This window comes from Tamandua tetradactyla, chromosome 4 (genome assembly GCF_023851605.1).
Source record: "Tamandua tetradactyla isolate mTamTet1 chromosome 4, mTamTet1.pri, whole genome shotgun sequence".
Lineage (NCBI taxonomy): Eukaryota > Metazoa > Chordata > Mammalia > Pilosa > Myrmecophagidae > Tamandua > Tamandua tetradactyla.
The window spans coordinates 9,236,768-9,253,634 of record NC_135330.1 but is presented as its reverse complement, the minus strand read 5'-3'; the positions used below and the strand labels follow the sequence as shown (position 1 = coordinate 9,253,634).

At 49.4% G+C, this 16,867-nt stretch overlaps 1 protein-coding gene across 2 annotated transcripts in view; it reads right to left on the bottom strand.

Annotated features, from left to right (window-relative positions):
* Positions 1 to 90: 90 nt before the first annotated feature.
* The window catches only part of PMF1 (polyamine modulated factor 1), a 28,161-nt gene continuing 11,384 nt past the window's right edge, over positions 91 to 16,867 (bottom strand). The window contains exons 2-5 of one of the 2 annotated variants that reach the window (XM_077156451.1): positions 3,747 to 3,852; positions 2,595 to 2,695; positions 1,065 to 1,260; positions 91 to 557 (exon numbers count right to left, since the gene is read on the bottom strand). In XM_077156451.1, coding sequence (XP_077012566.1) covers positions 504 to 557; positions 1,065 to 1,260; positions 2,595 to 2,695; positions 3,747 to 3,852 — 457 coding nt within the window. In that variant the 3' untranslated portion in view covers positions 91 to 503. The remainder of the gene's footprint in view (positions 558 to 1,064; positions 1,261 to 2,594; positions 2,696 to 3,746; positions 3,853 to 16,867) is intronic. The other variant, XM_077156452.1, reaches the window with a different exon arrangement.

The window sequence follows — 16,867 nt, the reverse complement described above, 5'->3', positions numbered from 1 at the left end:
TTCTCACAGCCTCTACTGGAACCATAACTCGGGAGCCGAGCCTGGGGCGGGTCATGGAAGGGGCCCAGGCAGCGGAAGCATCCTCACAGATTACAGTGCAGGAGAGGAAGTTTATTTGTGGATGTGGGGAGAACATGGTAAAGCCCCTTGTGCTGGCCAGCAAGGGGGTAATCAGTGAAGATTGGAAACAGATTCCCTAAGCCAGGCCCCTGGGAGGGCTCAGCTACAGGCATGGGTGGGGGGTGGCTGTGTTAGCCATGGAGCCTGATCCCCAGGGTGGGAGCTGGCTAAGAATCCTCGAGCTAGAAGAAAACAAAAAGGGAGACTGGGGGAGGCATGTGCCAGGGGGGCCTCAAAAGCAAGGTGGCAGCAGGCCTGCGCAGTTCGCCCTCCAGCAAATTCCATACTGTTCGCGCCTGGACACCATTTCAGCTGTTCGAGGAGGCAGCTGGGCCACAGGCCCGCGACCTTGACTGCCCTCTGTGCTGGGCCACGGCCCTGCCTCACTCCGGCTCCCTCAGCGTGGTCGCCAGCTCCCGCTGCTCTCTGCGTAGAGCCTGCAATGGAGAATCAGGATATGAGAAACTCCGAACTTTCTCTCCAGTCCCTGACCCCAGCCTGGTTCGTCCAGGACCGCAGGGGCTCTGGGGCTCGTGTCACCGGCTGCACAGAGCACGTCTGGACGAAGGCACGTTCGAGGGCCGCAGGCGTTTACGGCAGGCCAGCTGCCCAGGTGCTGGACATCGAGCACTGGACACGGAGGGTTTTGGTGTTCCTTTCACCTGAGACACGGAGGGCGGGGCTGCTCCCTCGGGCGAGCCCCTCCCCTCTCGGCCTGTTTCCTCCCCCGTGACCCCGCGGGCTGCTGCGGCCGGCCTGGGCCTGGGGGCAGGAGGCCGGGGGCCCACCCAGGGAGGAGGCCACCAGGGCATCGGGGCGGGTGATGCTCGGCTCCCCCACACCCTCCGGGGCGCCCTGGGGTTGGACTGAGGGAAGCCTCCGATTGGGGCGTCTCCTAGGGCTCCGCTGGGAGGAAGGGGACGCGAGCCGGGCCAGAAACTCACCTGCCAGGCCTGCTGCTGGGCCTGGACCTGCCGCTGCAGCGCCTCCACCTGCCTGCGCCCGGCCACGACGGCGTCCCCCAGCTGCCTGTTCTCGGCCTCCTGCTTCTGCACTCGGCGCCGCAGCGTATCCCGCTGCTGCAAGAAGTAAGGCGCCAGGGCGCTGCGCAGGTCCGCCTCGGGGATCCCACTGGGGCGCCTGGAGGCCGCGGGGGCACAGCAGGTGGGGACAGCGAGGCCACGTGAAGGTGAGGCCGCTACTTCCACCGTGACATTCCCACCCCCACTCCCAAACGGGCTGGCTCTCCAGGCCCCCCCCCCCCGGTGTCCCACCCTCCCCCTGAGACTCACGGCCGGGCTCTGCTCCTCACAGGCCTGTTTACCTCCTGTCCTCGGCACTGACGCCTGGGGAGCCCCCCCAGGGCTTCCTCCCCTCCCCCCTCCCCATGCACCCCATCCCCAACTCCAGGGCCACGGGTGGCTCTTCGGCTCCCACCACATACCCTGGTGCCCGCTGGGGTGTCCCACCCCTCAGACTGGGAGCTGGAGAGGATAAGCCTGGCAGGTGGGGTGACGTCCTGAGAGAGGCCCCAGACCCTGGGAGGCCCCGGTATGTGTTGGCTGACGTGAGAGGATAAGAAAAGCTCGGGCAGGGGAGGGGAGATTCTGGGGGCTGAAGAGATCAGGTCAGTTTTCATGGGCAGCGGGGTGGAAGATACGGTGCATTCTTTTCACAACTTTTTTTTTTCAGTTGTAAAACTTAATTCTAACACAATGTGATGTGTATGTGATGATACTGTGAGCCATTGATTTTATACTTTGGATGGACTGTATGGTGCATGAAATTGTCTCAACAAAATATTTAAAAACACGCAAAAAACTTAATTCTAAGCATTGAGGTTACACAGCATAGAAACTTTGGCAAGTATGGAAAAGGTGTGGACTCCCTCTGCCCTAGGGTTCGGAGGGGAGGCTGGAGGAGGCGGAGGCTCTGGCCTCGGTGCTCTCAGCGGCCTCCACTCCCCATCCCCAAACCTGGCCCACTTCTCCCTCTGACGTGACCCGTTAGACAGCTGGGGACGTGTGGGCTCCAGGAGGGCTGGAGTATTGTCTTTGCTCATCCTTAATCTCTGGCCCCTCCACCAGTACTGAGCATACAGTAGGCACTCTGTAAATGTCTGCTGAATGAACAAACATAAACACCAGAGCCCAGGCCAGCCTAACCTAGATAGGATTCCGTCTCCCAACTTCCCCTGCCCTTCCCCACAGGCGGAGTGGGTCCCAAGATGACCCCCAGAAAGGGTTCCCTCATTCCTGCCACAAACCACCTTCCTTCCTGACCCCCAGTCAGCAGGCCCCCTCGGGGCTCTCGGCGTGCATCCTTTCTCCGTGTCCTCCCTTCCCTTTGTCCCTGTGCAGTTCCTCCCTCAGGGCCCTGAGCCCAGCCCTCCTGCATGCGGCCCTCACAAGGGCTCCCTCAAGACTAGGAACTGCTGCCTCGCCCCTGCTCAGCCCTCCCTGCCCCACTCTCACCAGGCTGGCTCCTTGCGCTCTTTGCCTTCTTCCACAATCTTATCCAAGGCATTCAAGACGGCTTCCAGGTTCCCCTCCTCTTTGATTTCTGAGACTTCCTCCTGAAGAGACAGGAGAGAAGACCTGGGCTGCTACAGACAAGCCCAAAGGGGAAATACACTAATAGCACTTAGTTAAGATTTTGGCTAATTTCTGTTCAGTCTTTTTACTTTCCCAAACATTCCAATTTTTCTATAACGTGACTTTTATAATCAAAGAAAATAAAATATCCTTTACCAGTAGACTGGTGAATGATGGTGTATACATATGATCGAGTATCGTCCTTCCACAGATAGGAAGGGCACATGATGCCTGACCAAGCCGGACTGGAGCAAAACCGGGTAATTGCGGCTTGAACTGGGTTTGGCTTGGACAAACGGAGCTGATCAGCGAAAACATTTAAAAGGAAGCTTCTCTCCACTGCTCATCTGAGCCAGCTCACTCTCCCCACCTGGTAGTCAAAGCCCCCCAGAATCTCAGCTCCCTGACCCAGCTGCCACCCAGCCTGGCCGTCGGTGCCTTCTCGGGCCCTACACTCTTGGGGGACGAAGGCACCTCGTCCCGGGGCTGTGCCCAGGTGCAGGCTGCTCCCTCCCTCATGCCTCAGAAAATCCTACCTGGTCTCCCACCCTCACCCCAGCATTAGACCTGAAAATGGCAGTCCTTGCTGTTACCCCCTCCCACAGCAGCCTGGCTCATACTGCACATTCTGATGCCAGAATCAGGACCATCCTGGAGTGGAAAGTGGAACTCTCTAGAGAGATCTGTTACTAAAAAGCTATGTGATCATGGTCTTTTTTGCATTCCCTGCTGTATGTGGTTTCACTGAATTCAAATAATGTATTAAATGCCTCCTGTGTGCCAGGTGCGGGAGGCTGAGGGCTGAGTGAGGCCCAGTTCTGACCTGCTCAGCTCACCTGGTCCAGCCGGGAGACCATATGAACACACAATTTGAGAGGGGAGGGAGAACTGAGACGGCGGTCTCCTGGACGTTGAGGTCCGTGCTTGGCCGAGGACACAGAGGGCAAGAGGGTGGGGGCAGCCCCTCGGGGACTGACAATCAGGAGGCTGGGCCCAAGCCAAGGGGGCCTACTGGGCTTCTCGCCCACTCACCCGGATAGAAGTCTGCAGCTGCGTAATAAACTTGTCATAGATTCGCTGGGTCATCTCGGGCTGCAACTGGTAGAAGCGCTTGTAACAGTCAGCGAATCTCTGGTAGCTGGTGGGGAGGGGAGAGGCAGTGGTGGGGAGGGTCACACACAAAGCCTGCCGTCCTGCTCCCGCGGTGCCCCCTCCTCCTCTGGGCTTTGCTTCACAGCTCTGTCTGGTTCCTGGCCGTGGAAGCAGAAGTCTCATCTGCAGCCGCGGTCACTAAGGACTGTTCGCCCCCAGCCCTAGGCCCACGTCTCCCGGCAGAGCCCAGCTGAGCGCAGGTGTTTACTTCTCGGGATGGTCGCGTTCAGGTGTCAGCTTGGCCAGGTGATGGTGCCCGTTGTCAGGCCGGGCAAGCACTGGGCTAACCCTGACTGCAAAGGGACTTCGTGGCTGGCTGATAAACCAGAAGGCTGGTTTACTACATCACCAGTCAGCTGACAGCATCTGCGGCTGGTTACATATTCCATCTACGATCAATTGTGTGTCTTCTGCAAGGAGAAAATCCAATCAGTTGGATTTAATCCAATTCAATGAAGACTTTTAAGGGGGAAGCGGGAAGTTTCACCTTTTCTTCAGCCAGCCAGCCTCTCTTGTAGAGTTCCTCGAGGAACTTAACCGGAGTTGCCAGCTTTACAACCTGCCCTACAGATTTTGGACTCTTACATCCCCACGGTCGCATGAGACACTTTAATAAATCTCATATTTGCAGGTATCCCTGATGGTTCTGTTTCTCTAGAGAACCCTATTACACTCCTGAAAGGCGAGCCCTGGTGGGCCCAGCCACTCTCTCCCAACTTGAGTGTGCCTAAGACCACCCGGGCCGGCGGGCCAGAGTGCTCGGCTCTCCCTCGGAGGGCCTGACCCAGGCGGGGTGTGGGGGCTGCATTTCTAACGAGTTCCCAAGTTTCAGCAGCTGGGCTGGAGAGCGCACCTGTGGTCAAGGTTAATCTCGGTCATTCCAGTCCCCCTGCAGGGCCTGGACTAGGACAAGGCATGTGGCCTCTGGAAAGGTTTCCCTGTTCCTAAAATGAGCACACAGGCAGGAGGAAGAGAATGGGCCCTTCTGCAGGACATCACATGTCCAGGGACCAGGGGGCTCACGGGCCTGAAGGCCAAGCTTCCACCCTGCAGGGGCACAGCAGAAAGAGGGGAGGACTCAGTGCCCGAGGCATCGTCAAGCTTCTGAGAACACCAGCCTTGTTCTGCGACTTAATGTTTTTCTCTTCCTGTTCAAGCCGCTTTCGGTCGGGTTTCTGCGGCTGACTGCTGACAGCCTCCTCACTGCCCACCCTGGAAAGCACCTTGGACCGGCCTGCGGCACCCAGCGCCCCCAAAGGCTTCTTCCCTCTTGGGCAGAGAAATTCAAGTGAGTTAAATCAGTGCATCTGGTCCTGCCCTGCCTTGTTCCCGGGCCTGTCTCCTGGCCACTGTCTCAGGCCCTGGCCCTGCCCTCAGCACCCCCTCACCTCGCGCCTGCCCGCACTGCTCGCCCCCAGGCCTGCGCTGGGGCTGAATGAGCCCAGGCCTCCCGGAGCCTCTGCGGGAGGGAGGGGGTGGGCAAGCCCAGAGCTCACGTGGGAATGCGGGCGGGCGGAGAGGGCTCGGCAGGACCCAGGCCGGGACTGGGGGCTGGGGGCTGGGGGCGGACCTGGGGCTCCTCTTTAGGCTCCTGCGGTGAAGTGATGTCCAAGGACCTGCGGGGAGTGGGGAGCCGAGGAGGGGCCTCGGGCACCCGGAAGCGCAATCAGGCGGCCCACGGCGTGCGCCAGGCTGGTGGCCATGGGGACAGGGGCTCGGTTCCTGAGCCCACTGCAGAAGCGCCTCCCCTGGGAATCCCCCTGGATCTCCCCCTCCCACAGCTGCTCCAAACCAGACCAGGGAAAAGAACAAGCAGTGGGGAGCTGGAGCCTGTGCCTCACAGCCACTCACAAGAGATGGTTTTTAAATTGTCTGGAAATCTGTGAGTCAGTTGTTAAACACAGCCATTATTAAACATTAAATTACACAAACTTACAGTGAAATATATTATATTACAAATCAAAGTACAAGATACCTAAAACATACCACTCCCTAATGATTCTCCCCCGTTTGCCCTTGAGGTTATCTGCCTGGAAGATACGTCTCCTGGAAACGCTCATTACAGGGGCGCTGCTGCCCACCCCTTCCCACCCTGCACTCAGGGATGTCACACTGGGAGCTCAGAGGAGGTAGTATTTATACCTTGGAAATTGGTAAATGCTACAAACCAGCCCCCGCCCCAGGCCCCGAGAGCTGGTTGTTAAGAAGTTACATGTGCACACCTGTGAGGCAGGTGACCCGGCTCCCACCCACTCGGCGGACACACTGGGTCTCAGTACCGGAAGCTAAGCCTGAGCATCAAGAGACACAGAGAACACAGGACGGAGCCCTCCACCCTCGGCCAAGTGCCAGCTGCTGGTTCCACTGCTGGCCCACTGGCCACGCAGTCTGTGGCTGCAGGGAGGGATGCGGAAGGGCACAGGATGCCTGACCAAGCAGGGCTGGAGCAAAACCGGGTAATTGCGGTTTGAGTTGGGTTTGGCTTGGACCCCAGAGGTCCTGCCCCTTCTTCCAGCCCACTCAGCAGGCGGCGGGTCTGAGCTGAGCGCACTTCTCAGCTCGGCACTGGCAGTGGGCAAAGCGGGGGCTGCTCAAGAATTCTTCCGGGACCTCTTTGGGGGCTGAAAATGCAATGGAAGTGAAGGACTCCACAGACAGGCACTTCATACAAATACTCAAGACAGGGTATCTGTGCCCCTCGGGACAATGTGCCTTAACCAAGGAGGGGCGGTGGCCAGGTTGGGGACGTTGTCAGTGAGTCTGGGAGGGAGGAAGTGATTCTTCTGAGAGCCACACAGAGACCTGTGAACGGTGTGAATGTTCTGTGGCTTTTCTGAAAAACACTCAGGGAGATGCAGGAACATGATGCGTTTTAGAAAACATTCAGGGCCATTCCCTACCCCACCCCCAAATGTCAAATCTTATCTTCTCATTCAAATATAATATCCTAGTGGAAAGAGATGCCATCTGCAATGCTGCTGGATCCCCAAGATCCTGGGACAGTGTTAGATGCCCCGTGGCACACAAAGTGCTCTGTAGATTGGGTGGCAGGAGCTGAGCTGCGGCCTGGGCTGCCTGGTGCCAGGCCTGCCCTGCTCTAGCCTTTGCCACCCTGGACCCAGGGTCCTGGGGCTGGGCTGCTTGGGCAGAGCCTCCCTCCACTAGCATCCCCACCAGCCCTTCTGCCCATGCCCCCTTCAACCCCCACAGACACGGCCTCCTGCCCCTGGCCTTCAGGAGTGCTTGAAGGTTATCTTTCTTTTGGGAACAATAAAATTATCTAAAATTGAGAGTGTTGATGGACTGTGGACTTTGGGCATTACGCATGATGCCTAATGAATGCAGATGGCTAAAGGATGCATTGACTGAGAAGTAGACTGGTGAACGATGGTGTATACATATGATTGAATATTGTGCTGCCACAAACAGGAATGAAGTCATGAGGCATGCAACGATGTGAATGAAGCTGTGGACATTTGGTGAGGCAAAATAAGCCAGAAACGAAAGAACAATTATTGTATAGCCTCCTAAGGAAACAGGGACCTAGACTGTAAGCTCTTACAGCAGACACATTTAGTCTGGAGTGGTAATTATTATTTTTAGATTCTGAGAGGCTGTTTTATAAAATTATAACCTGGTATTTAGAGATAAGAACGAAGCTGATCAGGTTGGAATTAAGGTAATTCAGAACCCAGGAGTAAGGAAGACATTGTGTATATTTTAGAACCTCACCTACACTTTGAGACCAAAGGAAGAGAGGTTTATTTGGTCTGGAACCTAAATTTTCTGTAGCACATAATCTAACTCAACCTGTCTGGACACCTCATTTGAACAAATGAAACACAGGGAGCCCTGAATAAGAATGAGGGCCTTTAATCCTGTATAGCTAATGTAATGCCTGGATACATCCTAGAATATATTAAGCAGATAATCAAAAAGTATTGGCAAAGTCCCTTGAGGGACAGGAGAAAAAATATGGAACTATTAAACTTTACCATCAGGGAATCCCCTGACACTGTATCAAACATTAGGGACACCCAAATCAATAAACCAAGCCTTTGATTTTGAGGCTTACTCTTGTGAAGCTTACATAGGTAGCAGAGAAGCTTAGCCTACCTATAGGTATGCCTACGAGTTACTTCTGGAGGACCTCTTTTGTTGCTCAGTTGTGGCAACATCTGAGGGACATGACATCCGGGGGTGAAAGTTTTCCTGGCTGTGTGGGAGATGACTCCCAGGGATGAGTCTGGCCCTGGCACCAGGGGATCAACAATTCCATCCTGCCCAAAAGGGGGGAAAAGAAGTGTAACAAATACTAATAAGGTATCAGTGGCAGAAAGAGTTCAAATAGAGTCAAGAGGCAACTCTGGAGGTCACTCTTATGCAAGCTTCAGTTAGATATTGCTACCTATCATAACTTGCCAAATCCCACCCAAAACCATTCCAACCAATCCTAAAGAACACCTAGGGCAATATATAAGAGTCTACAAATGTTCCACGTACTAGGGTAAGTCTCCAGAAACCTACAACCTCCAAATGGCTCCCTGGACCAGGTAAATTTTAAAACCTAGAGGGCCCAGCCTCCCCAGAACATCAGCTAGTTCCATCTCCCTAACCCATATTATCAACAGCCCCTTCCAACATGAAAAAGTTAGAATGGGCATAACCCAAATACCTCTAAAGAGTAGGACAGAAAGATCTAAGGTGATAGTGGAGTTATATAGAGAAGGTAGGGTTTAACAAATGAGTATGATTGCTGAATCATTATACTGATATTTCTTTTAGTCTCTAGTGTCTTAAAGCAGCTAGAAGTAAAAATCTAAAATTGTAGAATTGTAACCCATACCAAACTCTGAAATCTATTCTACAACTAATTGTGGTGCTGTGCTTTGAAATGTATTGCTTAAAATATATATATATATATATATATATATATATATATATATATATATGTTATTTTTCACAAAAAAGAAAATAAAAGTCATCTGTGATGCTAAAAAAAAATATTTATTCCTTCTAGCCTCCTCCTCTATTCTGGAGCAGCTAGAGGGAAAAATCTGAGATGATGGCATGGTAGTGGCATGGTAGCCCATGACAAATTCTGGATCTGTCCTGTAACTACTTGTTGAAGAGTACTTTGAAAACTATTGCTTTTTTCTTTGTATATATGTATATTATACAACAACAAGAAAAAGAGTACACGAAGGGCGACCCAGTTATGTGCTGGGTAAGTGCACTGGCTCCAAGGGCAGACTCCCTGAGCTCGACCCGCCTCTACCACCCATCAGAGGCGTGCTCCGAGACACGCTCTTTATCTCTCCAAGCCTCAGCTTCCTCCTCTGCCAAACGGTGATGACAACTGTCACTGCAGCTCACAACACCACCAGGAGGCTACATAAAGCTGCACAGATTAAGTACTCAGCGCAGCGCCTGAGACACTGCAATGCTTGGGCTGGTTACTGTTATTACTATTCCCTAGAGAATGGCCCCGCCACCCCTCAGGGGAGTCGCCCCTCCCGGGGAGCAGGCAATTAATGCATCTTGGTCGCCACTGCACGTGCAGAATCCAGCCCTGCCAGGGGAGGATGTGGCCTTTAGGATTTGTCCCCATTCCAGGATAAAAAGGCTAATGTGTGTCTTTATAATCAACACAAGTGATTTTTAACCCACATTTGTTGTTTCAAAACTGCGGTGACTATATGAACTGAATTTAACCTATTTTCCTCTTAAACATTTATTATTAAACATTTGAGATGCTGTCATTGTTTCTGAACCCATTGAAAAAGGAGTTCACTTATTGCAATAAAAACCCACTGTAAACTGAGTTATCACCTAAGTTTAACTTAAAAAATTAACTTCAAAATATTTAAGCCTAGAGTCAAGTTGTGGTGGCTGCCGATCTGTCCGTTCCATGCGTAGGTAAGTAGCGCAGAGCACCTGGAGGGAAGAGGCAGACACATAATAGCTCATGCCTGTGTCATCAGTTGTCCACCAGAGGGCGGGCAGGGGCCGGCGCTTCGGTCCCAATAAAAAAGTAGGGGGATGAGAAGGCAAATAAGAAACCAAAGCTGGGGATCCATGTGGCGCCTGAAACTCATGCTTCCCATCCCCACCTGCCACCTCTACTGCGGTTTCGTTAAGAAAATACCTCTGTCTGGACAAACGGACATTTGCACACCAATGTTTATAGCAGCATTATTTACAATTATGAAGAGATGGAAACAGTCAAAATGTCCATCAATAGACGAGTGGCTAAACAAACTGTGGTATATACATACGATGGAATATTATGCAGCTGTAAGACAGAATAAAGTTATGAAGCATGTAACAACATGGATGGACCTTGAGGACATTATGCTGAGTGACATTAGTCAGAAACAAAAGGACAAATACTGTATTGTCTCACTGATATAACGAACATTAATGAATGAACTTGGAGAATTTCAGTTAAGAACAGAGGTCATCAGGAGATAGAAACAGGGTAGATATTGGGTAACTGGAACTGAAGGGACACAGATTGTGCAATGGGACTGACTGTAAAAACTCAGAAATGGATAGCACAGTATTACCTAACTGTAATACAATAATGTTAGAACCCTGAATGAAGCTGAATGTGAGAATGAGAGAGGGAGGAGGGCTGGGGGCACAAAGGAAATCATAAGGAAAGATATACGATAAAGACTGAGATGGTATAATTTAGGAATGCCTAGAGTGTATAATGATAGTGACTAAATGTACAAATTTAAAAATGTTTTTGCTTGAGGAAGAACAAGGAATGTCAATACTGCAGGGTGTTGAAAATAGATGGTAATTAATATTTTAAAACTTTAACTTATGTGTGACACTAGAGCAAAAAATGTTTATTTGGTACAAAAGTTATATTTTGACTAGTGCAGCTCCTAATATAACTATATGGACAGCTCAGTTGAACACCATAAGTACATAGAACCTTCGGTAGGGCATGAGGTTTTGTAGGTTTGTCCAGAGTGATGCTCCAATAAATCCCAGAGTGATTTGAACAGTGAATAAAACAGTATTTGCAAAGTCCCCTTGGGGTAACGGTGAGAAAGGGGGAAATTTCAACCTCCCCAAGTGGAGAATTCTTGATTTTTTTTAATTAATTTTTTTTTAAATACCAAAAAACACCAAACAAATGCAAACATTCTTAACTTTTGATCATTCTGTTCTACATATATAATCAGTAATTCACAATAGCATCACATGGTTGCATATTCATCATCATGATCACTTCTTAGAACATTTGCATCTATTCAGAAAAAGAAATAAAATGAAAACAGAAAAAATTCATACATACCCTACCCCTTACCCCTCCCTTTCAGTGATCACTAGCATTTCAAACTAAATTTATTTTAACATCTGTTCCCCCATTATTCATTTTTATTCCATATGTTTTACTCGTGTGTCGATAAGGTAGATAAAAGGACCATCAGACACAAGGTTTTCAAAATCACACAGTCACATTGTGAAAGCTATATCATCATACGATCATCTTCAAGAAACATGGCTACTGGAACACAGCTCTACATTTTCAGGCAGTTCCCTCCAGCCTCTCCATTACATCTTGACTAACAGGGTGATATCTATTTAATGAGTAAGAATAACCTCCAGGATAACCGCTTGACTCTGTTTGGAATCCCTCAGCCATTGACACTTTATTTTGCCTCATTTCTCTCTTCCCCCTTTTGGTTGAGAAGGTTTTCTCAATCCCTTGATGCTGAGTCTCGGCTGATTCTATGATTTCTGTCCCACATTGCCAGGAAAGTCCACACCCCTGGGAGTCACGTCCCACGGAATTCTTGATATTTTAACCAAAGCAATAGGCTGAGCCCCCAATCTTGGGGTTTGTTCATATGAAAACCCCACAAAGGATAAGCTAAGCCTACGTAAAATTAGGCTTAAGAGTCACCCCCAAGAGAACCTCTTTCGTTGCTCAGATGTGGCCTCTCTCTCTCAGCCAACACGACAAGCAAACTCACCGCTCTCCCCCTCTCTACGTGGGCCATGACTCCCAAGGGTGTGGGCCTTCCTAGCAACGTGGGACAAAAATCCAAGAATGAGCTGGGACTCAGCACCAAGGGATTGAGAAAACCTTCTCGACCAAAAGGGGGAAGAGCAAAATGAGACAAAATAAAGTGTCAATGGCTGAGGGATTCCAAACAGAGTCAAGAGGTTATCCTGGAGGTTATTCTTACGCATTAAATAGACATCACCTTCTTATTCAAGATGTAATGGAGAGGCTGGAGGGAACTGCCTGAAAATGTAGAGCTGTGTTCCAGTAGCCATGTTTCCTGACGATGATTGAATAAGGATACAGCTTTCACAATATGACTGTGTGATTATGAAAACCTTGTGTCTGATGCTCCTTTTATCTACCTTTTTGACAGACATGTAAAACATTCGGATTAAAAATAAATAATGGGGGAACAAATGTTAAAAATAAATTTAATAGATTGAAATGCTAGTGATCAATGAAAGAGAGGGGGTAAGGAATGTACGAATTTTTTTGTTTTCTTTTTATTTCTTTTTCTGAATTGATACAAATGTTCTAAGAAATGATGATGATGAATACACAACTATGTGATGATATTGTGAATTACTGATTATATATGTAGAATGGAATGATCATATGGTAAGAATGTTTGTGTTTGTTACATTTTTAAAAAATTCAAAAAATAAAAAATGAAAAAAAAAGAAAGAAAGAAACATTTCTGGCTGAGAAAGGGGAGAGGGAAAAAGGCCAGAGTAATGTTTCTTTTTTTTTTTTTTAATTAATTAAAAAAAATCAACTAACACAACATTTAGAAATCATTCCATTCTACATATGCAATCAGTAATTCTTAATATCATCACATAGATGTATGATCATCATTTCTTAGTACATTTGCATCAATTTAGGAAAAGAACTAGCAAAACAACAGAAAAAGATATAGAATGATAATATAGAGAAAAAAATAAAAAAGAAAAAAGGAAAAAGAAAAAAACAAAAAACACAAACAAACAAATAAACAAACAAAAAAACTATAGCTCAGATGCAGCTTCATTCAGTATTTTAACATAATTACAAGAGTAATGTTTCTTAATGAAAATAAAGGAAAATCTCAAAGTTGGTGATCCAAGACAAACGGCTGTATTAGGAAGTGATCTTTTAGGAATTCGTGTTAGTTGTGTCTTCAGGTTATTAGGTCTCTTGGGCTAATCTAACCTTTATGGTTTGGTTACTGCCCTTGGGAACTACTGGAAAACTTGATGAGAATGTGAAACTGGGAAACTGGATACTTTCACAGCTTAAAAAAAGGAAAAAAAATTTTTGATTTGATAAATATCATGAAGATAAAAACTACCATCAGGATAACTGTACTCACCTGACAAACACTTAGCACTGACCAGGAAGACGCCCCGCTGAGCTTAGGGGTGTAAACCCAAATATGAGAAAGAGGCCCTCTGAGTTCGCTCAGTTTAGCAGGGAAGACAGATCAGTCCTCAGGAAATTGCAATGGGAAAGCACAAGGGCCTGGCAGGCTCCCTGGAAGAACCACTGTCTGAGACCTGAGAGGGAAGCAGGAGTTGGCCAGAGGTCAGGCGAGGAGCATGTGTAAGGCCCCGGCAGCACAGCTGAAGGATGGTGTGCATGAGTGTACACACGTGTGTATATGTGCAGGCGTGGGAGGGCACCTGTGTGTGAAGACAACGGCAGTAGGAAATGTGTACTAAGTACTGGCCAGCACCAGACACTGTCTGAAACACCTGACAAGGCATAATTCATTTCATCCTGCAACAACCCTATCTTCCAGATGAAGAAGCTGAGGCATACGATGGGTAAGAAGCTGGGCCCAAAGTCACAGAGCTGGGATTCACTGGGACGTATGGCTCTAGCTCACGTGCTCCTGGACTCACAGCATGCAGGGGTGTGTCAGAAACAGAGAGTCCAGGCTGTCTCATGACAGGAGTGAGGCATGGGGCACGGGTTCTCAGCAGAGATGGGATGTGACCAGATGTGCACTCCAGAAGCTCACTTGGGCTCTGGGTGACAGCAGACTCAGGAGGCACAGCTGAGATGACAGCAGACTCAAGCTAGGCAGAAGCCGTGGGGCTGGAAAGAGATGATGGTCTGGAAACATATGAAGGAGAATCAGTAAGAAAGAGCTAAAGCCACACACCACAGGGCTGATGAGTCATCCTCACACTTCAGAAATGAACCATGGCAGATTGCATGTATCATCTGCACATTCAAAGAGGGTGAGATATTTCCAAAGATCTATAATACTCAGAATATTTTATATACCAAACCACTCTTCTTCCTGTGAAGAACTGTTTTCTATGAACAGCAATGGTATTTGCCACTAGTTTAAAAGTCTACCAATTCATGCAGAAATGCAGGGAGGCCCCTTTCCTTGGTCACGTTACACAAATCGAACTGTACACAGGGCACCTGGGGACAGAGGAACTGAACCAGGACACCAGCCAGACCCAGTGAAGCATCTAAAAACTGAATTCAACCACCTCCAGCCCCTCAGCCCCTGGGACCAATACCACACGTAGCACGGCTGTTGGGTGCCATGGGACCTGTGGCAGACACAGTTTCCTCTGCATAGTGCCAAATACCCACTGGTTTTCAGCCTGGGTGCCACAAATGCCACCCACTGATCAACTGCCTCTCTTGGTAGGTCCCGATTAGTAAGAAAACAGAGGGGGGCAACCTCATCTGCTTGCTTTAGCTGAACAGGACAATGGGCAATTCTCAGGACAATTTGTCAACAGGACAATTTCTCAGGAGGGCCAGGAGGCTGTTAGGACAGATAAGAAGCCACCACTTTTAGAGGAGAAGGCAGAGTTCACACAGGGCAGACTTCAACAGGGCCATGTTCCTGTGTTCTGAAGCCTGAGAGGGGAGACTGGGGAGCCTTCTCCCCAGACGAGCACAGGGACGGCAGATGCTCCTGCTGACCCAGCGGGGGTGGGCCCACGGACCCACAGCCCAGCGGGGGCCATCGTCTTCCAGTCACTCCAGGGTGTATCATACAATCTGCCCTTCTGATCAAGCTAATCTTTACATTAAAAGTATGCGCAGTTGTGGGGAAAAGCCACCTGGGGTTTAAAATATCCCTCTGGATAACTAACATGTGAATCAACTAACATTTATATGGGCTCCCGCCCCAGGTGTAAGTACTTCATCCCTGACACTGAGGACTTTAAAACTGCTTTTAACTAATGAATAGGGAGGTGGGAGGTCAAGGATTTGAAAATTCTTCATCCACATATGAAAATTTATTGAGTCACTTCTAGGTGGAAATCGTTCATAGATAAATTCCGACTCCATCATGAAGGCGGCGGGGCCGGAGGTGGCAGGGCACTGGGCGCAGAAGGCTGCTGTGTGCACTGTCCACCCTCGGTCCTGCTTGGGCAGGAGAAATGGGGATGGGCCAAGGCACAAATGGTCTTGTGTGCTGTGCTAAGAAGCTTACATTTGATGCTGTAGCAACTCTGAACTAATTAAACAATTTTTGCAGGAAAAGCACGTGACGGAAGCCGAGTCGTGGATGGAGAGAAAGCAGCCTCTGAAGGACCGGTTAGGAGGCCGGGGCAGTAACGCAGTGAGACGCGGCGGGGTCAGAGCTGAAGCAGCGATGGTGAGGATGGGCACGGGGAGCCGGGTGGAGGGAGAGCGGCTGGGTCAGGAAGGCCAGCAGTGGAGGTAAGAGGGAAGGAGGGCCCAATCTCTGGCCTGGAGAATGCGTAGAGGGCTGCACCTTCAGCCAAGGCAGAGACCCCAGGAAGAGAACAAGGGGAAGGAGAGAGGTGCTTCTATGGGACACAGAGTGGAGATTCCTAGTAGTAGACTGGTAGAGACAGAGATGGGTAGCACAGGAAAAAAAAACATGTAGCTTGGGAATCCTCATTTATTCCCAAACTATTTACTGGGTGCCTGCCATGTGCCGGGCACTGTGATAATTAGTGAATAAAGGGTGGTTAACACAGCAGACAAGATCCCATCTTCAAGGGCCTTACATTTTATATGGGGAAGGTGGACCAAAAACACATAAACAAGCAGATAATAGAACTGCAGACTTTGTAAGTGAGTAGTATGAGAGATTAAACAAGGTGCCATGGCAAAGAATAACCTCAGGAGAGAGGCAGCTTCAGAAAGGGGGTCAGGGAAGAGATGGGGAAGGCTCTTTCTGGTGGCACCATCAGCAACTGCAAATGTCCCGAGGCAGGGAAGTGTCTGATAACCTAGGAAATGAGAGAAGGCCAGTCTGGAGAGGGCAAGAGGCCAGCACCTGGGGCCCTGGAGACCACGGTGAGGAGCGGTGGGGAGCCATGGAGGGTTCATGGATGTGATCAGGCATGTGCAGAGGTGAAACAGGAGGGGTCAAGGCCGAGAGCCCAAGAAAGGCTCACATTGAAGGCACAGATGGAGGAAGAGGACCCCAAGAAGGAGCACTACTGAGATGAAGCAGCAGAAGATGGTGCTGGAAGACAAGGGAGAAAGTTCAAGGACAGAGAAGACATCAACAGTTTCAAATTCTGCAAGGAAAGCAAGTAGGATGAAGACAGAAAAAAAAATCCACAATATTTAGCACCAGGAGTTATTAATGACCTTGAAAGGAATAGTTTTAAAGGAACGGTGACAGTGAGGACAGACCATCCTGAGCTGAGGAAGAAACTGGAGCTGGGGAACTAGAGACTGGGAATGTAGAAATCTGAAGCCTTGGGCTGTAAAGGAAAGGAAACACACGAGGAGATGTTCATTTTCATCGGCTATAAGGGAAATGCAGATCAAGACTACAATGAGACAATGAGATACCACCTCACATCTACAAGAATTGCTGTCATTAAGCAAACAGGAAACTACACATGATGTATAATGTATAATGGTGCAGCCACTATAGAAGACTGTTTGGCGGTTTCTTAGGAAACTAAATATTGAGTTGCCCTATGATCCAGCAATATACTTGGTATATACCCAGAAGAGCTGAAAG